The following is a 23895-nucleotide window of genomic DNA, read 5'->3' on the forward strand; positions in this document are numbered from 1 at the left end:
TTCATATGCACCAGACATGGCCGATTAGCGTAACTATAAATTTTTATTAAAAAAATCTATTACTAAAACTTTCAACGCGTTTTTTTCGAAACGACTTTTTTCTAGTCGATGCCTGGGTTTGACAAGATACTATCCAACAGATTGTGCTAACATTTTAACACGTTCTTCTACACACCGACAGTTCTGGCCGCTTACGAAATGACGTGTTTTTGTTAATAATGAATCATATGACAACTTTTATAATAGCTCATATTATCGATCATATCAATTGCAGCATAGGATGCACATATGAAATTTGAATATGTATACAGGAATTGCATTTGAGTTGAAAAAGAGTTGATGAGAATAGTCTTCAAGGCTATTCAAAAGACCAGACTATACGTACACACAAAATTTGAATTCGTATGAAAAAGTCGCATTTCAGATTATCTGAGTTATTTGCATAGAAAATACGACATAGGAACATGACCCCGAAACTCAATGCGGTTGAAGGGTATGCCCGCTATTCGTAACGACATCGTGGTTACTTAATAGAGATCACATTGTCGATTATAGGAAAAATGAAGATCTTTTAGAGTTATAAAAGAGGTTACGAGAATGGTGTCTACAACTATTCAACAGCTGCACGTTATACGCATAAAAGTTTAATTTGTGTAAAGAAATTGTATTTTGGATTATAGGAATTGCCTCAAACATTAATCATTGTTGAAGACAAATTTCTTGACCTCAATTATGTACGAAAAATCTAAGATATGTAGGTCATAGAAACGTCGCAGTAATTTGAAACGTTTCCGCCACACTATGGACCCTCCTCAGGAAATTTCAAAAATTTCAAATTTTTAGATCATAACTATTTTCATCTCTAGAATGGTTCATAATCTATCATCGATCTAATGTGGATCTATTTTCTAGTATAAAACGGTATACAAGTGATTTTGTTCAGATTTTTAACGAAGAAAATTTTTTTTTTTTTATATAAATTAGTATCCCTTTAACAGCAAAGAAGTTTCACAACACCGCGTGTAAAGGACCCGATTTTTCTTCATCCGAAGATTGCTTCTGGTCGTGGTGATACGTACGCAAGCTCCTTGATAAAAATCTTTGCAGTGCAGCTATTTTCAGTCTTTTACTTCGTCTCGTCGACGATTGTAGACATGGCTACAATGGTGGGCACTCGACAACCGGGCTGCATGTGCAAAGCCACCTTCAACGGCATACATCCACCAGCGGTTTCTACGAATAGTTATAAAGCCGCCTTTCTCTCATAGAAGCGGAACCCCTCGCGAGTTAACACAGGTTTATCCATAACTGCGCCGGCGCACGCTGTAATAATTAGGTTTAAAAATAGCTTAGGCTCAGCCTTCGGCTTCCGAATAAGGAAGAACAATCGACGGTGTCCATGGCCAGTAGTCGTGTCTCTTCCGTAGATCCTGTTCACCCTATTACTGCCTCCCTTTACATTTTACGACCCTTCTGGATGGCACTGCTTCTGCAGCCTCGCCGCGGAAATTGCCCTCCAACGACTAACGGCGAAACGGCCATTATATTAGACTTTGCAGACATTTTGTCCACCTATACAACGTATTTATTTCTATCTCACAACCCTTTGTCCTGATCCGTGCAACTCAACCGGACGTGCCTTGAACGGTTTTTGCACTCCTGGTAATTTCAATGTCTCTCCACACCCCGCGGCAGATATTGCCTGTACGGTTTTCTGGATTGGCTTTCATCATTGATCCGACTTTTATTGCTGAAATATTTTTCCGTTCCTATGAACATACAGTGATAAATCGGGAAAACCAATTTAATCGCCAATTTAGTTTAAATATAAGAACATACTTTTCCATAAATAACTCAAATAAAAATTCACATGCCAACTTATTTTTGACGTGTTACAACCTCTGACAAGTGAAATCGAACTAACGTGGCCGCGGTCAATTTTTGAAACCACCACACAGTGATTTTGCAAACAAACAAAAAATTATTGTAGCTTCCATGTTTTGTAGCTAAATAATAACCATAGTATCGAATTACAAGTATTCGTTGTCGTAAATTACCGCATTTAACTTACACCCTCTACCGCCCGACCTCTCAATAAGAACGCAAAGGCCCCTGCGGGGAAGAGTTGTTCCACGAATTCAAATACCCCCCCCCCCCCCCATGTGCGAGCTCCTTACTCACTGACTCTCTCTGTCTCTATCTTTCTTTTCTCGTAAAATGGGTGTTTTTATCGAGAGCATGGAGACTAGAGGTAAGGAGGCCGAACGCAATGCTGGCAAAATGGACTGTGAAAGTGATCCGCGGATTTTACCCGCCTGGCGGCGCTACCAAAACCAATCCTCACGTATGTATCCTATTCGTAACCAGGCGCTGGTATCGCTTGCGGATATATCCCGAACTACAAGATCTTTCACGATCCGCTTTTCGACGATTCCGCCATATGCGTTCGGCAGACGTTCGGCCTCCTTACCTCTAGTCTCCATGATCGAGAGGTTCGCACGCGAATAATTGAAGCTTCGAGAACAAGCCGGAGTGGGGGAAATGCGCGAGCGAGAAAGTGGGGAAGCGCTCTCAGTGCGGGCTTTTTTATTTAGAGGTCGGACGGTACAATGTTGCAACTTCATTCACAAGGATCAAGACTGTCGTTCTTCCAAAATAAAAATTATCGCGTAATTGAGTTTGTGGTTATTGGTATCCGTAGGAATATACGAATGCATCAATGTAAGACTGAATAATAAACTACGCGCGATAATAACTTGAAAGATACAAATTTCAGTAGCTAAAATAACAAAAAAAAACACATCTGATTTCCAAAGTTTATAGGAAAAAAAAGTAACAGGCATAAAACTGCGGTAGCCCTTAAAATGGGCTTGGGTGGAATTCAACCGAACTGCCTAGAAATCAGGGCAAAGAAAGTTCAAAAAACCTTTGCCAATGCGCAGCTACTGTTACAAATTAGAAATGATGCCTTAAGAAAGTTTTGTTTCTCACTTGAATAAAGGGCATAGCCGGGTAAGCATGCCAAAAGAGCCCCCGCTCGGAATGGATTTTGCAAGTGACCTTCTGTTTTCTATTGATGAATGATTGACCCATACCAAATTTTAGCCTTCTAACTTCATTTTTCTTGAAGTTATCGCAAAAAAAATGCGATTTTCAGTCGTTTCGCGTTGGATCTGCCATTTTAACTCCAAAAATTATGAAAAAATCACAAATCTAGCAGACATATGTACACATGTCAAGGATTTTCTTCAGATTTTTCTTTTGCGGATTTCAACGATCCGACCTTACATGAGACTGCATCATGAGGCTTGAGTATTTATTTGTGAAATAACAGACCGAAGATTGGAAATGTTATCTAGTCATCGATGTAAAACGGCGTTAGAACTTGCGATCGGAAGTAGCTGCTAGTGACAATCGATACACAAGTTTATCTTGTGAAGAATGTATTATATTTCAGAACAATATGGTCACAGACTTCAAAACTAACATTAAATCGGAAACGTTCTTCCAAAAAAAAAAATTACACATTACAGTTACCAGCGTTATTTCTGTATGTGAAAAAAATTATCTTGAGGTTGTGCCCGTAAAAGAATGAAAAATATCGGTTTTTAATTTTTTTTTTTTAACAATGACGCACCTTTAGGAAAAATTTGAAAAATTTACAGAACATTATACAAAACCAGACATTCAATCTATCGAAAACAGAAGGTCACTTGCAGAATCCATTCCGATCAGGGGCACATTTGGCATGCTTACCCGGCTATGCCCTTTGATTTTTAAACAATTTTTTGGTTTATTAATTTTCTCCAAGTCTACATCTTAAAAAACAACCTAAATTTCATGATCTTTTGTCGGTAATGGTTGGGAAAAAATTTGTGGACCCCTGATGCAATATTTCGCATGGTAGCAGAACTATGTACTTATTGCTATGTAATACCTAATTACCAAGACTATAGCCGTGTAACATATTACAACAAGAGTCATCAAAATCGTGTTCTACTAGTACAGATGGTACGCCTGAGATTAACTTGATGTTTCCATTTTTCAAGTGTTGGCTGAAATTAGAGGAAAACAACTTCAAATATTCCAAAATCAATGTTATCCTATAAGGGTTGATAAAATTGTATGTGAGATGCAGATTTGTTCTTTTGTAAACATGTTCATTCATTCATTTGAAGCCTGTTTAGACAGCAACGTGGTTGACATTCGCCCAAGTCTGTTTCAAAGACCACTCTAATGTGAGCGAGAAAATATTCATGTTATTTTCAACTTAACTGCCAGTGTTGAAAGGGTAAAAAAAATCTTGATGCGGAATACGAATGGACCAGCCTTGGGTAATTCTAATAGATACATAAATTAAACCGAGAAGATTCGCATCGTGATTATAAAATACCAACTCGATTGACAACACGATTGTTTGCAATCAATTTGCCGAGTGTAGCATCTGTTCACGATACACCACAGAATATATGTAGGTGCCAGGTGGGGTCTAAAAACTCAAAGTAGCAAAATTCTGTTATCGAATACCCCAAAGTTTTTCAACAGAATGTACAAAATTCAGAAATATTGAAATTTTGACTTGTCGAGATCCGAAGTCGCAAAATAGTGAAAGATAAATTCTCAGAATGCCAGAATTTTTCCAAACAAATCCCCAAAATTGTAAGTCGCCGCAATATTCAGTACATCCAATAGCTAGAACGATGACTTGCTCAACCAGCAAGTCCTCGAAGATCACATCTGTTGTATATGTGTACGACGGATTTTATACGTAGACGTTCGGAACTTTGCCACATTGGTATTCTGTTACTCACAGTTATGGCGATTCCGACTTCTGCTCATTAGGGATTTTGGACCTTCGGGGTTTAGACGTTTGGACTTAAAGTCTTTTAGGATGTTAGGTGATTGAGAAGTAAGTCTTGGCGATTTTACTTTTCCGTACTCCACACGTTCCGAATTGTTGCGCCTTCAGGATTTCGAGTTTTCAGAACTTGAATTTCGGAATGTGACACTGAGAGAACATTATAGTCACCGTAACTATATTTTCACTATAGCGAATAATGAAATAAGACCTGAAGCATATTTTTATAGTCGGAGCAGCACGACAGTTTATAGTGACAACGCCAATAAGTTATGATTATCCTGACCAAACTCAGTTACCATTTGAATATTATATTTTTGACTATACATATATCTTTATTATGTTTGTTACAGTGTAACTGTTGAAAATGTTTGCGGAAAATTCACTACACATGTATTAGGAAGCTTTATGCATTGTAACACTTTTTTTAGGCAAACCTATTACAAGCGTTACACGGGTTACCGCATATCTTGATTGGTGGCATCAACTCCCGGGGCATATGTGAACCCGATATTCCTGAAAAACCAGCTCACAACCTACGTTAAGCTAAGCTAACTAGTTGAGTTAATTTCTTTCATTTTCCCCTTTTGCCTACGGAACGCATCTGATGCGAGTTACGAATACCGTCAACGAGAATAACTACCGGAACATAACGCCAACGAGGACCACTGTCGCCACAACGGACGATGAAAACCATCGCCGCCATAAGACCTGGGACATGTGCGAAGAAGCTCCATGGGTCGTACGACCGTTCAGGCAGATAGACCACCACTCCAACGTAGAGATAAGTGTCTTTCTTGACTCTACGTACAGGGTGAGTACCTGAAAACATGGAACGACTTCCGGAGGAAGAAGACTTCTCGGACAGGTGCTGAGTTATCGCAAAAATATCGCACTGCCGCTAGATGCCTAGATGACGGCGTGCAGAGCCGTACGTGAAACTACAGTAGCACCTCCTGCTATCGACGACTTATCGGCCTGATACCTGACTACCATACGACCTACTTCGCGATGACACAACTAGCTAAAAGATGACGCCGTGATGAGGATGCCGTTCTGGTTGACCACGGACGTAAAGCCTAAAACTATGATGGTGGAGCTACGCCATGATGAAAGCTGTCCTGGTGGAACCATGAGTGCGCGGGAGATGCGGACACGATCACCTTCGGACTCCCGGCACCCAGCGAGGACGCTCCGCTGGTGTCATCCGGAAGCACTCGATCGTGAGAGGAGTACCAACAGCGAGACGTCGAAGCAGGATCTTCCCCTGAGCGCACCGCACCTTATCCCCCTCATGCGAGTAATGCACCTTATCTTACCGCAATCACGAAGTACCGCACAAAGAGAAATCCAGAAGAAGACACGTGACCGATTAAACCAATTACTGAAGGTGAAGGATCACGTGACGTAACGACAGTCAGCGATATCGTCAAGATCGATCATCGACTCACCCCAGTTCACCAAACATCAGAATCGACGTCACTCGTGCCTCGTTTGTCAGCTTTCTTTCTGGTTCTATATCAATTGTAACCGTATCTAGTTCTCTCTTTTCTATCATAACTTTTCTTCACTACAATCTCATCGTTTATATTTCTTAAGGTAAAGTATTTCTTGTTCTTGTTTCCACGCATTTACTTGAAACATATGTTTGCTTTTTCTTTTCTTTAATGTAGCTTGACTACTGACGTACTATAAGTTCGAATAGCTTAAATTCTCTTATCACAAGTGACTTCGTGACTAGCTACCTTTCTCAATTTTATCGTATCTTCTGTTAACTTTGGACCTCATGTGCAGTTGAATCTCGAATGATTTAAGTAAGAATTGACACCTTAACTCTCTTGTCTTGTCTCTGCACTTTAGCACTTCATCTTGTGATTTCTCTTACCTAATTTCTGGTATCTTATATTCATCGCACTTCTTGTGTCTAATCTGCCAATTTCTTTCCGTCTAATACCGCAATTCTTTACGTAAAATCGCAGTATCTTGTCTAATATCTTAACTTCTCTTAACGGCTCTCACGCTTGCTATATCTTTCTTACACTTTATCGCCAATAACTTATCTAGAATAAGTGAATTGGTTTCCCGCAGAACGTCGGAAACCCCTGTCGTAACTGTGGTCGTAGATTCATCTAGTTTGTAGTATCGGTAACAAAATCGTAGAGAGTAACTTTGGTATCTTTTCTTGTAGTATGTATCGTTGATTCTCTTATCTATAGCGAATTCTCTAACTATCGCAACCGATTCCTTACCGCAAAAGTACCGTAATCTAGATTTTCACCTAAAACTACCGTTAATTAGTAAATTCACTATATCTCGAACGTACCGTATCGTCTGTCAAACAATCTCTTAATTCTCGGTCTCGCAATTCAAATTACCTAAAAATTCGTGAATACTTCCTAAGATTGATAACTTTTCTCAACAATATCTTAGCTGGTTTACCGCAATAAAATCATTAGTTGAGTAAGAATTATTTGTTACCCGAATTTTCGCACTCTTACTGTTCTATTCATTAATTGTAGAATCGATCTAAAATATCGCCTACTCTTTAAGTTATTAACTTCTGTCAATCTTTTCTTATAATTATCGTACCTAACGTATCTTACCTTATCGTTTACCTAATAAATTGGTCCGTCACAGCATATACGGTACAGTAAATTCACGATACACTTTTTTCGTCATATTAGAAAGCAAATTTTCAACTATAATGCACACAGACACAGTAACTCAAAAAAATTACAAAGTTTATAAGAATTGCATGTGTTTTTTTTTCTACTCAGAATAGTTGCTCGTTACTTTTTTTAAATTTATTTCAATAGATATAATACGACTGTCATGGCTCACAATGGTGGCGTACCGACGGAGTCAATCCCAATTCCTACCTTTCCATCTGTCCGTAAGGCAGGAATTTTTACCCACCTCATGTGTAACATATCGACTGTCAGTAAGATAGGAATCGGGGCTAACTCCATTGGTATACCACCATTGTGAGCCAGAACTGTGGTATTATATCTACTCATTTCCATTTCAAACAAGTTTACTACAAACAAGTTATATGTGTGGAATAAGAATCGAAGACTATAAATAATTATTATCATTACGAATTAGATATTGTAGGTGGTCATTTATTCGTCGATAAAATAAATATTGATATTATTTGATAGTGATTATTCAATGACTAAATTGAAAAAATTTCCTGAACTTGTTGCAGGGTAACGGTTTTTACATATTTCGGTGAATATAACTTCACAACAAAATCTTATTTTAACTACGTCAAAGCCTCAAATTAGAGCTCAGTTTTTGAGTTTTAATTTGCTATCTTTAAATTTTTTCAACGCATCCAGTTACAGAGATATTAACATTTGAACATTATGCACGCGTATCGGATGGTTGCTGACCACCGTGCGACGGTCAGACGCAACGACGACACTACGAACTTGGTTTTACAAAGTCCCTATCTTTACACTATTCACCTGTTTTCACGATAAATTGACATCTCAATTTGTACAAAATTTATATTCAAAGTGATTAAAATCAGTGAAATGCAAGGAAAAACGATCGAAATTGTTCTGGATGGTAATTACCTATTCAGAGCAGTATCGTAATGCTAGTTTAATACGCAAAAGAGCAAGCACAGGTATGGGAAAGTATTGTTTAGCACGTTACACAAAATTGGCAGGAATATGAGGGTACATCGTGGGTAATGAATCGCATCGGATATCGATCTAATCTACGGCTGATTATAAGTGCAATACGAGTAAAAATAGTACTGACGCTGGTGATGTCGAACTGACCGCAGCCGCAAAAGTTTTCAAAATGCATCTATTTGTTTACCATGCGAATACGTATATTTTTATCCTTCTGATATTATAAATCATGACAAGTGAGAACCAACTCGAAGCACACCTACTTCACCTACTTCGACGGAATGTTAAGAAATTTGTTGAAGCAAATTCAATGAAAGAGAAAGAGACGAGAGAACTTGTTGCTACTATGTGAAAAGAGATAGGGATGCCGGTGAAGCTTTATTAGCCGTGGAAAAGTGAGTCGCGCAGTGGCAAAGCCCCTAGTGATTAACAAAGTTGAGAACGATCTCGAAAAATACAGTCAGCGATCTCAGTAGAACCGCTCTCGGGACTGTAAGGGAAGATAATCCCGCTCGGTGCGTTCCCCACTCTATGCGCGGCCTACAAATCAATTTCCACACGACATTTAAGGGGGGATTTGCTTATTTTTTCGCAAAATTTACCGCTGTTTTCGAATTTTCTAGTGAAGCATTTATGTAATGAATCAATTTAAAATTCGGCATGTAGTTTTATTGTTATTTCATGTATGCACAAAAAATGTTCAATCGTATCCTCTCGAGAATGCGCCTCCTGCCGCCGCCCCCCCCCCCCCCCCCCCCCCCACCCTCGTTCACGACGCCGCAGTCACTGGTGTGCATGATTACTCTCTTCTCAATGATCTGAAACAAAAAAATCAAATACCATTTTACTCCATACACATGTAGCTATCGTTTGATGAATCGAAAAAGCAATAGGTTGAAAAGTTTTTTTTTTTTTATAACAGAAAATCGGTAATTTTTTTTTCAGCTAAATCGATATTTTGAGTTCAAAACATCGCCGTATCCTCAATTTTTTTTTTTCGATTCATTAATCGATAGCTACATGTGTATGGAGTAATATGGTATTTGATTTTTTTGTTTCAGATCGTTGAGAAGAGAGTAATCGTGCACACCAGTGACTGCGGCGTTTCGCGCGGCGTCGTGAACGAGGGGGAGGGGCAGGAGGCGCATTCTCGAGAGGATACAATTGAACATTTTTTTGTGCATACATGAAATAACAATAAAACTACATAACAAATTTTAAATTGATTCATTGCATAGTTTCTTCACTAGAAAATTCGAAAAAAGCGGTAAATTTTGTGGAAAAAAAAGCAAATCCCCCCTTAATGTTCGAGGACGGATTAGGGGAAGCGGCCCTACCGATTGTGAAAGCACAAACTTCCGATCCGGCTCAGAAATATTCGACAAATTATCGGAAATTTAAATAATATAAAGAGTAATTCTTTTTTTTAATTGTAGTTGCAAGATTATCATTTCACTCACTTTATTTCTTTTTATGCGTATTTTGCAACAAGGATTCTGAAAATTCGGATGTTGGTATTATATTCATAAAAAATGTATGACAATTCTACTTTTGCTACAGTTTTGTGTGTAGCATATGTGTAGTAAACTCATAAGTACTACTATGTATATACAGGCTGGCCATAAATTTTTGAGACAAAAATTTCCCGACATTTTCCCAGTTCTTGTAAATTAGTAAAATCTAAATCGTTCAGTTTATTTAGGGGAGGGGGGGTATAGCTTGGACGATTCAAAATGATACCTATTTTTAAGTGGATTTTTTTTAAGAAAGTGAGAACTCTTAGATCAATTTGAGTTTGAGGGTTTCATTACTTAGTTTCGAGAATATTTTAGAATTTTTTTATTGAATTTAATAACAGAAATGAAAAACTCCTAAGAATAGGTACGATTTCAGACCATCCAAGCTGTAACCCCCCCAGCCTTAACTCTATATTCGGTTCAAATTCAAGTCGAGTAGAAAAATATAATGTTCAAAAAAGTCAGTTAAGCCAAATTTTTTTTGACGCAAAAAAGTAAATTTTGCAACTCAAGAAATCATTTATAATTCTCATGATAGAAAACTGATATTCTCTGTATTTTCTATGACAAAACAAAAATTCCCTGATAGTTCCCAGTTTTCAATAACCCCATTTAAATTCCCATTTTCAGGTTTTCCAGGTGTGTGGCCACCCTTAATAATTAACAATAACATGTGTGTTACTGTATAAATTGTATAGAGAAGAAAATTCCATGTTTTAGGTTGTCCAGGATTGGAAGCTTTTTGGCATGAAGTTTGAGGTCATCCATAAATTACCTCACACAAATTTTACGGTTGCTAACCCCCCCGTCCCTGTCACAAGCAATCGCATCCATGGGACCCCCCCCCCCCCCCGCCCCTGCCCCTCCCATCTCTGTTGTGATATCACTCATACTCTTAATACTATTATTATTTATATTTTTAAATGAAGTAACAATTTGTATATTGTCAAACAATAGATAGTTACTCAAAATCAATAGAAAAATAATTATATGGCATGGCTTTACCGATCATTCTATTGTAATTTTGGCACGTCAATCTTCATGAGATTCTATGAGACACTTATTTCTGCGTTTTGGCGAAAAACAAATTTTTACCGATGTTTCGCCATTTTTTAATTTTCATGAATATAGTGTTTTTCGAGAGTAAAAAATCAAAATTCTCTTCTAATTGCCACTATTTTGTTCCCAATCACACAATCGTAACGATCTTTTTTTTATAATCTACGGACTTTCATAAGCTTTCAGCTCATGTATCATAAACCGTTATTGAGTATAAATTCTTTCAGACAGAGGTGAAGAAGTGAAAAAAGTGAATTTCAAAAGAAATTGATTTTCTCAAAAATATCATCTTCGATCATCGCGAAAATTTTATATTTCTCAGCAACCGAAAAGCATCTTTTTCCCAAGTGGCAACATGCCATCATCCCTATCACGTGAGCTACAGCGTCGCAATGAAAATAGTGTTTAAGAGCAAAAAGTGAGCGATTGATGGGTGTACGATTTTTCGTCATGGTAGGCGTAAAACCGGATTTTACGCACACGAAGCGAACCGTTAATCCCGTTTACGCCTAGTCTGACGAAAATAGCTAATTCAGGAGGTCAAGGGACCAAAGCTCCCGAGGCTCACCGGAAAATCGCACGATCAGCGTCAATCTATATATATATATACCTATATATATAATCTATATGCGGGCAGATCCATTACATTTCGCCGAAAACTTGCGGGGGTGGGTCACCGATTTGGCTGCTGTTATTATTTTCTCGAAAGCAGGCCAGAAAAAAAGGTGATCCTGAAAATTTGAGCTCGATGCGCCCAATTCCGGCCGCTGGAGAATTTTTGGAAATTTGAAAAAGTCGATTTTTCAGTCATTTTCAAAAATTTATATCTCAGTTTCTATATGACTTAGAAATTCCAACCAAATGGGATCCTTCTCTGTCGACCTTACATTTTCAAGAAAAAAATAGTTAGTTCACAATCATATTCGGTTTAGCTGGGAACTCCCAACTAGACTGCTATTTTAATAAAATTTTCCATATTTTCAAAAGGCTGTCAAATACACATTTTTGGAAAACGAAGGATGGTTGATCTTATATTTTTCGTTAAGGTATATTCTGATGATATCTGCCCTATTTTCGCTTGATCGCTTCCATTTCACTGAGATGTAGCCACATAAAGTAGGTCGATTTTTGAAAAAACGCTGTTTTTGAATAGCTAGAACTTTTTTTTTATCAACTCGAAATCCCTTAAAATTTTCACGAATTATACTTCATTGTATGCCGAAACAACCTTAAAAATTTCAAGTTTGGCTTAGAACTGGTTTCCGAGCTATGAATTTTTAAAAATGTCAAATTTTCGATCTAATATGATATTTTTGTGGTTTATTCTAAGTTTCGATAATTTTACGCACTTAATTAATACTTACTCAAAATTCGATTATAGAGTATGGGGCAAAATAAGCCAGCTAAAAAAAAAGTAAAGGAAATAATTATTCCATCTGACTTCTTCTTCTCGTTGTGAATTAAATATTTAATTTTTCTACATTTATTCAAATTACATAGTTTGAAAAAGTTTTTGAAATTTCATAATAGACTGGCGGCAAATTATGAACGAGGCATAATAAAATAATCGGTTAATTTTGAGTTTAATAATTCTTAAATACTTTATAAACTTTTTCAAATTATGTAATTTGAATAAATGGAGAAAATTAAATATTTAATTCACAACGAGAAAAAGAAGTCAAATGGAATAATTATTTCCCTTAGTTTTTTGTTTTTATACCTGTCTCATTTTGCCCCATACTCTACAATCGAATTGCGAGTAAGTATTAATTAAGTGCGTAAAATTATCGAAACTTATAATAAACCACAAAAACTGTCAGATTAGATCGAAAATTTGACATTTGTAAAAATTTATAGCTCGGAAACCAGTTCTAAACCAAACTTGAAATTTTCAGTGTTTAGGGATGCAATGAAGTATAATTCGTGAAAATTTCAAAGGATTTCGAGTTGATAGAAAAAAGTTATAGCTATTCAAAAACAGCGTTTTTTCAAAAATCGACCTACTTTATGTGGCGATATCTCAGTGAAATGGAAGCGATCAAGCAAAAATAGGAGAGATATCATCAGAATATACCTTAACGAAAAATATAAGCCGTCAACCATCCTTCGAGTTCCAAAAATGTAGATGTGACAGCCTTTTGAAAATAAGGAAAATTTTATTAAAATAACAATCCAGTTGGGAGGTCCCAGCTAAGCCGGATATGAGTTTGAACTGACTATTTTTTTCTTGAAAATATAAGGTCGACGGAGAAGGATCTCATTTGGTTGGAATCTTTGAGTTATATAGAAGCTGATATATAAATTTTTGAAAATGACTGAAAAATTAACTTTTTTTAAATTTTTAAAAATTTTTCCCTCCATATTTACCCACCGCTAGGAGGTCTTACTTTTTCCCATAAGAAAAGCATTGATTTTTCGTGATTTTTAACCTTTTTTTTTTTACCGCTGCCCTAATTATCAGCTAAAAAATCGTAAATTCTCAGAAAATGTTGACAGTTATGTTAACTTTTTTTCGAATTTTTTGGAATTCGATACAAGCATTTTTGGGCTAGATCAATCACATCTTTATTCTCTGTATGTTGCGAAAAACGCGGAAAAAAGTCGAAAAACGTGATTTGGAGAGTTAAATATCGAAAGAATTCAATCGGAGTAGTCTTAAGACATACGGAATTCTTTGTACAAAATAATTAATCACGTAAACAAAATGCGAGGCCACCCCTGCAGTCAAATCGATTATGCCATGATTTAAAATTTTTCTGTTTTTCCTGCTTCACTTGCTGTTCGAGCACGTCGCACCCCCACAAAAACCAATTTCAAGAACCCGGCTGAGAATAAAGATGTGATTGATCTAGCCCAAAAATGTTTGTATCGAATTCCAAAAAATTCGACAAAAAGGTAACATAACTGTCAATATTTTCTGAGAATTTACGATTTTTTAGCTGATAATTAGGGCAGCGGTAAAAAAAAAGGTTAAAAATTACGAAAAGTCGATGCTTTTCTTATGCGAAAAAGTAAGGCTTCCTAGCGGTGGGTAAATATGGAGGGAAAAATTTTTTTAAATTCCGACATTGTTTTAGAATTATTACGAACCAATTTCGGGGGTAAAACCATTAAAATTCGATTTTGCCCTTCTTAAGGACACGTCTAATATATATAGAAGTTGCAGATTTCTTCGCGAGAGGCACATTCGAGACTTTGTGTATGTGGCTTGTTTAAGAATGTAACTCAGTACAATACTTTAAATAGCCAATTAGAACGGACCCAGACGTCCATGAGAACGATATGCAAGAATCATCAATTATTTCGCGAGAATGAAAGAAACCTTCAGCGCCATAGTCAGGAGTTTGTTTCGCACTCGGCCGACTATGGCGCTGCAGGTTTCTCTGTGTTGCCAACATAACTGTAGAGTGTAAAAAATTAGCCGTCTCAGACTCATTGTCCCCAAGTGTACATATAAACGTCGAAAAAAATTGATAACATTGAATTTGTAGTTTTTCCGAAATAAGTTGCCAAAAATTAGCCTTTTACGACGCTGATTACAGTGGGATACCCCCTTAAACGCGAAAACGGACCCAACAGCCCCATTCTATACGCAATTCTGAACAAAAATACTTCAATACATTTTCATTTAACGCAGAAATATAGGAAAAAACAGAAAATAAAATTTACTATTGCAATTTCGTAGAATCCATGTCATTTCTTTCAACTATTTAGCAAAAATTGAATATTTTGTAATTTTCGAAAAAAATTAATATTTCGTACAAACAAAAAAAGGTATCTTCTTCTGTGCGTAAATTTTGCATAAAAGAAGTTTCATTCCATTTATGATTTTCGATTTGATGTAGATTTTCCCATATAAATTGTCGTTTCCAACTCCGTCATATTGCCGTTTTACAACTTATGTACCTGCAGAATGATAAACATATCAGATAAAACTGACCCAAGATATTCACTTTTGAGCAATTAATGCCAAATATTGCATTTCACTTCGTATCACTTCTCAGTATAGCAGATTCTAAATTATACAATACAAATCAAGAATAATTGAATTTGAAAACCGCGGAAAGCGTCGGCAGATGATTGGGCGAGTCAATCTATTGTAATTGAAGAGATAAAATCGTGGGCATGCATTGCCCGAGATTTGAACAGTGGGAACGATGAGTTGAGATTATGTAGGGCGTAAGGATTGGCTGAGGCACGGTAAAACGTCACTTAATAAGAGTATAGCTCGCGTGTATAACCGCAGTTGCAGTGGAAAAGGCTGAATGTTCAGTTCGCAATTAGTTAACTGATTAAAAGCAGTAACTAGCTTTGGTGAATTATAAATGATCGGTATAGTACACTTAAAATTGTATACGTAAATTGCTGTTTAATTTCCACGCTATTTCATCTTATCAACTAAATTTTTCAACCGCGATGTGATAATAGTGTTCAAAAAGTTTCAATTAAACATTCAACTTTAAACATCCAACTAAATTACTGCAGGATTTCTTGAATGTTCCTCAACATATGTTGAACATTTTTTGAAAGATTTCACCAAATGAGATATGCATGTTTGACGAGGTTGAAGATACATTTTTTGAATAAACATTATTGGGCACAATAAAGTCCGTTGGAACTGCTTAGAACTAATTTACGAAAATAAGAACTATACATTTCCATGCGCATCAATACTTAGTACACTCAATCATTGGTGAAAAGGATCAATTAAGAGAAAAAAAAATTTGTACATTCGAATGTTTTGTATATCAACCCGTTTCTAAATTCTAGAATTCACCATCATTTGAGACTATCGTTAAATACGGATTATAATTTCAGTTTTAGTAATGTATAAATTTCTTAGATTGTTGAAAAATCGAGATTCAAACACTTTCGATATATGTGGAAGCCATACAGATTAAACACTTCATTATCAAGAACATAAATAGGCATGGACTACACTTGTTTCATTGGATTTGCATTTCAATTCCCTTTTATAAATATTATACAATGAGAAGTATGTACTGCGAAACTTTTTTAATGAAACTCACCCAATTTTTGTGATCAGCTTCCCATGAACATGGAGGTAAGACGTTACAAATCGTTTGTTCACCTAAAAATAAAGTGTCAAAGGTAGTTTCAATGTAATTAACTAGTTTATTTGTTTATGGCCGATTTTTTGGAATAATCCTATTGGTTATGTCAATTTATATTCTGAAAACTAGATTAAACATCTATGAATTGCAGCGAGAATTCGTGATATAGTAGCTGACAATGAGTTCAACGAATCAAAAATTTTTGTCAACTAGATATTGTAGTCACAGTGTTATGTAAATTAATTATCCCTAATAGTCGGACAACTCATACGAGTAAAAAATATTCTTACCTCGACACTGGTCAACTTGGAAAGTTCCTCAGGGTCACTGTGAGCTAGTCTTGCTTCACTTGCCGCAGCAGCAGTTGTTGTTCGCGTGACCCTCCTGCCCCCAGGATGAATCCAAATTTCTCTCCTCAATCCTCCGCCTCCTCCACCCGCCCCTTCTTTTTCTTTCATGCGAGCTCGTTCCTTCCATTCTCTTTCTTCCTTACGCTTTCGTTCCGTAGACTCATACTGTATGAAGTATAACAGAGAATGAGTAAAGTACGTATTTACATGAAAGTCAAATCGTGCTAAGCGCGAATCCTGGATTCAAGAGGAAATAGAGGATTGGGCCAGTGAAAATTTATAATATTTTGAGCAGATTACTAAAAAAAAAATCAAATCTGTATATTCGTGCGTGAAAATTGTCGTGTGGAGCACTCTACACCAACTCAAACAGTCGGATCCTCACCGTTTTTGATTTTAGTCAAAAATTTGTATGCATTTGTGCCAATTCTAAAACAGTACTCAAAAAATTTTACAGACATAAAATTTTGCCCAATTTTTTCAGATTTTTCCAATATGATTTTTTATTCAAATTGAAAAAATTATAAATATCTAATTAGTTTTAAAAATTCATATTCTCAAATATTCAGTGTTATGTATGAAAATAGTTGAGCAACCGCCCATAGTAAACTGTCACTTCGGACAAATTACTCGAAAAAATTTGAAAAAATTCAAGGTAGTTCCGGAGTTGGGACAATGCATAAAAATTTTTGAACAAAATCAGAAAACCTGAGTGTCTGACGTTGGTTGAGTTAGCGTGGTATGCCCCATATATAGTTCTTTGACATTACGGGTAAACAATGAATTTTGTGAACTAGTATTTCTTTGAATGCTGTTCAATGAGTGGAGCTCCCAGATACTACGCCAAATTTCGTATCGGCTTAAATCCTCACATATGATCAACAGCCACCATTGCTACTCTCTTTACTCTTGACTACTCTATTCGTGCTGCAGAAGTTGAAAGTACTACGTGTATATTTTAGCATATCAGAGAAAAGCAGGGCCCAGATCTGGTAGTCGATTACTTTTCTCGAAACAGTGTAGTGCACCAATTGTGATCTCAATGGTCATCCTACTGGTAAAAGTTAAGTTCCCGTAATTTAAACTGTGCTACTAATTTACTGAAACGTCTAAAAAGGCTTATGAAGTATCTTGTGTAGTATATTAGACTAAGTCATGCATATGGCTGATTGTGAATATTATTGGTCTAAATTCTTTACACTTTGTTATTGGAAATTGAACATTGTATTATTTTGCTTAATTTTCAAAGTCACTATTTTTCAGAATATCCTCAATGATAATGATAACGATAACGATAATAATAAGAACCAAACCCTTCATACCCTTTCGAGTATGTGCACATAAGCAATTCATTTGTGCAGAGTGGGGTAGGGATGGGCTGGGTTGGTAATTATCACTATGCGTCTTCAGCTGTCATAAGATGTTCAATAGAAAGACCCTCGTTCACACGGGGATGATCATTGTCTACAAATAATTAATGTCAATGCAAACCATAGACTGCAAAGCATGGAAGAAAAATCGGAAAGTGTGTTACAATGTTTGTCCACTCCAGTTACTTGAAATTGAATTTAAATTTTCGAGACTCGTTTACAATAAAATAATATTCAATCTTTCAGACAAATGACACATTCATACCATTCTCATTAGGAAATTTGTGTCCAGTACAAAACTTGTACGAAGCACACCACATGATTGCAACAAAAAGTTGATGTCAGTGACCATTTTATGGGATAATTAGCCAAATGAAATCTAAAAGTTGGAATTTAAACGGTGGGCGTACAATGGGCGATAACTATAAAAAAAACTTTGGTATAGTAAATAAAAAAGATGCGAGGTATTCTAGATGCAGACAATGCTTTACTTGGAATTAAGGCTTGAACAAATTCCTACAAATGAAAGACTTGATCCGAGTTTACAATATAAAGTACGATCTCTGACCACTAGCAGCTTGCAAGCATCTAAATGAAGTTCTGCACGGTACATTATAAAGTATATAAGGACTTACATCTCGATCCCAAAACAATAACAAAACTAGCACTTTCGAACGCCAAATATCCCACAAGAGTTAATTATCAATAAATTGCGGATTGAAAGGGTATCACTGGTTATGAGGGGCCAATTGTCCCTGTTTCGAGACTTTCAAGCTACCTGTTAAGAAATGTTTCTTAGGTCATAAAAACATGTGCCTAGCGGTTTGTAACTCAGCGGTTTGTAAAAAAAAATTTTCTCTATTTATTATTGAATTTTAAAATACTTCACCCCAAAAAATTTTTTTTACAACTCTGATGCACATGGCTGTATTTGTAATTTTTTAAAGCAACGAAAAAAAAATAAAATGAAAATATAAATTTGTTTATAACAAATTGTTTATAAAATAAACAATGAAAATTCAAATAGAAAAAAAAATTTTTTTGATAATTATATTAACAATTGTAAATGATGATTTTTAGAAAAAAAATTATTTCTTAATAAATAATTTAAATGGTGGATAAATGAAAAAAACAGTTATAAACAACTAAATAATTTTTTTAAGAAAAATTTTTTTTTTTTAAAATCATTATTTCACTAAGACAATAAAATGACCAGAAAAAATTTTTCAAAAATATTCAACTTGTCTATTTGTTTATAATAAATTTTTAAAAAATACACGTAAAAAAATTTTCAGCCAAGCTAATAAACGCAACATATTAATTTAAAAACAACCAAAATTCAAGATTTATGAAAAAAAATTTTTTTCGTAACATTAGCCGGATTTTTCCATTTTTGATAACTTTGAAAAATCATTATAAACAAATGAAAAAACTTTTATAAACTTTCACTACTGAATCTTGATTATTATTTATATAAGAAGAGCTCACAAAAGAAAAAAAATTTATAGACCCATTTTTTAAACTTTTACAAGTGATTTTATGAAAAGTCAAGTCTACGAAAAATGAGTTAATTAACAATGAAATAACTTGAACGAAAATCGAGTTAAAAATTTTTTTTTTGTAAGACTACATTCCTTCAAGTGTCTAGATAACACTGTAATTTATTCAAATTTTTAAATTAATATTGAATGTTATAAAAAAATTGTTTCGTGTTGCATGCTTCGCTAGGCGGTGACGCCTAGGCACCGAAACGGCCGCGCGGAGCCCTATTTTCAACGTTAAATTAAAATTATAAATAATAAAGCTAGAATTCCGGAAGTACGGACTTTTTCATCGGAAATTTCCTCCTCTTTTAGGATCTTTTTTCAAAATTCATTTATCTTTTATATTTTCGAAATTATAGCTATAAAACGGAGACTCCCTTTTTTTCTTTTCGTTTTTTGTTTATAACTATTGAAATTTTTAATGGCGGATTAATTAAAAAATACCGGTTTCATCATTTTAAATTCTGAATCCAATGCATCAATCGCCATATTTTTAAGACCATTCTAACGATTTTTCTCAGTGAACTCACTTCTCGACCAGATTATTGATAAATACCCGCCGAAAGATAGGTGGTATACGAGAGCAACTACATGAGAGCAATATCCAATTGTTCGCAGACCATTTGTACAGCTATAACAGTACCCTATGACTACGTCAATACCAGCATCATCCTCGTCGTAATGTACATAACACCTGTACGTTTTTGATTGAAATGCCTTGATTTTATTTAAAATCTTATGATTCCAGGTCCTTCCTTCAGATACCTAAATGAAAGCGAATGGTCTACTCCAAGCATTTCTCCTAGGTAGGATATAGCCTAGCAAAATTGATATGATCCAGTGACAAGGACAAAATATCATCTCCACTGTAAATGTTTAGTTGCAAGGAATATTTACAGAGTTATGGGGTAAAAGCATAAAATAATTTCTTTCTCATATTTGTCCAGAATAGTGACTGCTAATTGCCATTAATAACGTATCCCGTAATGATATGCAGTTACGAACGACTTTCATACAAGAATAAAACCTGTCAATCTCATATATTATCATCATAATCATCACCAGTATTACATTTTATTAAAAAAATCTCACTTTGACTTACAGATGAACTAAAAAACTGGAAATAAAAAATGAATACGACTTATTATTTTTAGGCCTGAATTGCGACATTTCATCAACTCAGAGCTCTCATATACAGGGAGGCAAAGCTGGTTATAAGGTATAGTAATGTTTAGAAGGTAAATCTTGATTTTCTTGAGGCACATTTCAGCCTTCTTAACCAGGGATACCCTTCGGTAAATTGTATACCTTCTGGCCAACATGGTTATCACTAATCCATGTTGAAACAATCACATCTCCACATACATAAACTATACATTATATGATCAGTATAGATATAAAATGCATGCCACTTGTACTAGCAAGTACATGGTTTACAGATTAAGAAACGATAAATCTAGGCCCAGCATTTAAAAATATTTGCGAAGTCAGTGTTTTATCGTTAAAAAAGACATCAAGCACAGAATAGTACCACTAAATAATGGAATCTGGCGGTGGAATTATCACATTAAAATTTTTGCATGCTGAATAACATTTATTAGGTATTCTTTTTTTTCAAAAAGTTATCGAAGTGGCCAGTAATTATAGTTGGAAATACAGAATTCATCATCTGCAAAAATAGATATGAAAAGCTGTAACTAGTTGCGAGATCGCAAATACATATTTCCAAGGAGTCAAAAAAAATGGTTTATAAAATTAAGTAGACGAATATAACTAATGCGATGTGATAAGTTGGTTTACAATGCAAAATGGAATAAGCATCTGCCACGTCAACAAGAGGTAAATAAAGTTACGGGAATCATTTCACACCAAGTATTTGATTTTACTTACGTAATGTAGATACTAGGAGCAAAGAAAAAACAGAAATTCGCTTGTTAATAATAGCATTATACATGGAGATTCAAATAAATGTGGGTACATGAATCAGATCCACTCACTTTTTTTCTATTTTCATCAAAAAGTGCTATCAGACTTTCCCTGGCGGAATGAAATGGATTCGATGCCATCAGTGACCGCATGTAAAAGTAAACTGCGTCTAATTTTCGTCTCTGTAACATAAAATACATCGAGCAAATATAACGGTTATGGTATGAGATTATAAAATCTCTAAAATTAAACAAACTATACTTACAGCACAATATGCTAAAACTGCTAATTGATTGTATGGCCGCCCATTTTTAGGATTAATTTGCTGAGCCTTGACGTACCAGCTGTGGAATATCATTTACTTTTTTAACTATTTCGCTTGAATAAAAACAGCAGTTCCCTGTGAACTTCTGCATATATACATGGGTATATTAAGAGGTAGATGAATAATCAGAACACTTTATAAAATATAAATTCAGTGTTTATGCTTAGTGATTTCGCCTTTGGAATACCAGTTTGAAATTGTATAAACCAATATTTTCAAATATACTCCAATTAAAAGTATCTATTATTCAGATTTGAATTCAGAGGACAATTATCTTAGAGTTGATTTTAAAATACCGTATTGGTTCAAATATAAGCGAAGGATTTTTGTCGTTGACAGCACCCACCAAAATCGTACTCATTTTATACATGGACCCATCTTTTATGCAGGTAACTAAGAAATACACCCTGAAATACTGTCTCAAAATTGGGAGTCTGATATCCTATATCAGCTTATACTCGAAACAATACGATAAATACGAAATATTATGTGAAATCATATTATGGGAGTACAGTGATCACAAATAAGTTGAAAGGTGCCAGAAATAAGAAAGACCACTTTGCAACTGAGAATACTTACTGCCTTGACTTTCCGTAGTTGGTGGTTTCATTGGCCTGTTCTTTGTATCTAGCCAAATCTCCAAGATATAAAAATATCTTCTGTGCACTGACCAAAGCCAAGCCAACAGGTCCAAGTCCTTTGGGTAAGGATGGAGATACCAGAAACGTATCCAATTTAAATTTGTAACTAGTTTCGAGGACGGTTAGAAGATTTTCTAAGTATACCGTTCCCTCTTCAATGATATCTATCATTATTTTTTTGTAATGATCACGTCCTTCCGAGTTCTCTTTAGGTATACCCTTCCGTAACATTTCAATCATGTTATGAAATAATATCTTCCAAAAATGTTGCTCCACATTTTCAGCTTGGCAAAACTTAATATCTGTTTTCAATAGCATTTGTAAACTTTCCTGTAAAAACCGTCGAATATAAGAAAGCCTCTCCCAGCTAGCCGGGAAACCACCTGAACCTAAAATCCACTGTAGCTCCAAATCTGCCCGGCCTATGTCCAAAAGTAAATAAGGATTCTTTGCTGATCGGAAACTGTAATTAAAATATAAAACAAAAATCACATCAGGGCGAATTAAATGCAAAACATAATGCACAAATGCCTTATTTTTTGAAGAATAAAGTTTGCAATAAACAAAAACGGATTTATAACAGACCTTTCTGAATTAGGATTATACCACGATGGTCGCATATTTCCAAACTCGTCAGTAACGTAAAGTGGCATAGTATCCGATTGAGGTGCTTCAAAACTGTGACCTGGACTTGCAGGATGAGATTGGAAAATAGGTACACCAGAGGACTGGCTTTGAGCTTCATTTTCCCTGTTAATGACAAAGGAAAAAGTAACCAAAACTCTCAAAATTTAGAGCGACTTATCACAGAACTATAGAAATTAATGTATTCAGATTACTCAAGGCTTAACCATTACCTGGCCAAGGCAGCTCGACTTCCAGGTGACGTAATGATGATTGGTTTGTTGGGATTATTAGGGTCGAAGAGAGTTCTCTGTTGCTGAGATGAATTTTGTCTCGGTGGGGTGACACTGGGTGGTGAATGGCTGGTATCAGGTAAAAATAGAACACCAGGTGGTTGAGCGTTGTTATAACTTGGCTGAGAATTATTTTGTAGCAATACAGAGTTAGGTGGGGATTTTGATATTGGAACAGAATGAGGAGATTGTTGACGAGTGTGAGTAGTCAGTGAACATGGAGTGCGCCGACCCTCGTCCGAATCACATATCGAAGGCTTTCTTCCTGCCCTCCAGTTTTCATCTGTATGTGAGTCCGGCATTCTGGAGAGAAAGCTAATATTCAAGTTTTAATGAAGTTGCCAACTCAGATGGAAAGCTTTTACTGCCAGTGGAATTTCTAATTACCTGCTTCTATGAAAATCATCAGGATTCCGGTTACTGCCTCTGAAATTTCTTTCTTTACTTGTTTCACGACTCCGTTGGGCATTGTTACTCTGAGTATGGTCCCTATTATACCGCCTACTGGCACCAGCAATCTTCTGATTGCTATTGTAAGTGTCATGATCTCTATTCTGTTGGTTTTTATCACGTTCTCTACTTTTTTGTTTTACTTTATCCCTGCTTAAACTCCTACGAACAGAAACGAGAGAACGCGTGAATTAGTAATACAATTTACTCATGTTTTGC

At 35.6% G+C, this 23895-nt stretch overlaps 1 protein-coding gene and 1 long non-coding RNA gene across 5 annotated transcripts in view; one reads left to right on the forward strand and one right to left on the reverse strand.

Moving 5' to 3' along the window:
- LOC124218896 (telomerase-binding protein EST1A) overlaps window positions 1-23895 on the reverse strand; it is a 250214-nt gene that overhangs the window by 219656 nt on the left and 6663 nt on the right. For 3 of the 4 annotated variants that reach the window (XR_011177146.1, XM_069136131.1, XM_046625808.1), the window contains exons 9-16: window positions 23614-23838; window positions 23167-23541; window positions 22895-23059; window positions 22248-22772; window positions 21609-21687; window positions 21415-21525; window positions 16444-16668; window positions 16109-16170 (exon numbers count right to left, since the gene is read on the reverse strand). Coding sequence is in view for 3 of the 4 variants with exons in the window: in XM_069136131.1 (XP_068992232.1) it covers window positions 16109-16170; window positions 16444-16668; window positions 21415-21525; window positions 21609-21687; window positions 22248-22772; window positions 22895-23059; window positions 23167-23541; window positions 23614-23838 (1767 nt within the window). In the remaining variant the exon portion in view is untranslated. The remainder of the gene's footprint in view (window positions 1-16108; window positions 16171-16443; window positions 16669-21414; window positions 21526-21608; window positions 21688-22247; window positions 22773-22894; window positions 23060-23166; window positions 23542-23613; window positions 23839-23895) is intronic. The other variant, XM_069136132.1, reaches the window with a different exon arrangement.
- LOC138190977 (uncharacterized) lies at window positions 20095-20878 on the forward strand. Its single transcript, XR_011177147.1, has 2 exons — window positions 20095-20325; window positions 20572-20878. It is a non-coding gene; the product is annotated as an uncharacterized lncRNA (long non-coding RNA).

Source organism: Neodiprion pinetum, chromosome 5 (assembly GCF_021155775.2).
Source record: "Neodiprion pinetum isolate iyNeoPine1 chromosome 5, iyNeoPine1.2, whole genome shotgun sequence".
Taxonomy (NCBI): Eukaryota; Metazoa; Arthropoda; class Insecta; order Hymenoptera; family Diprionidae; genus Neodiprion; species Neodiprion pinetum.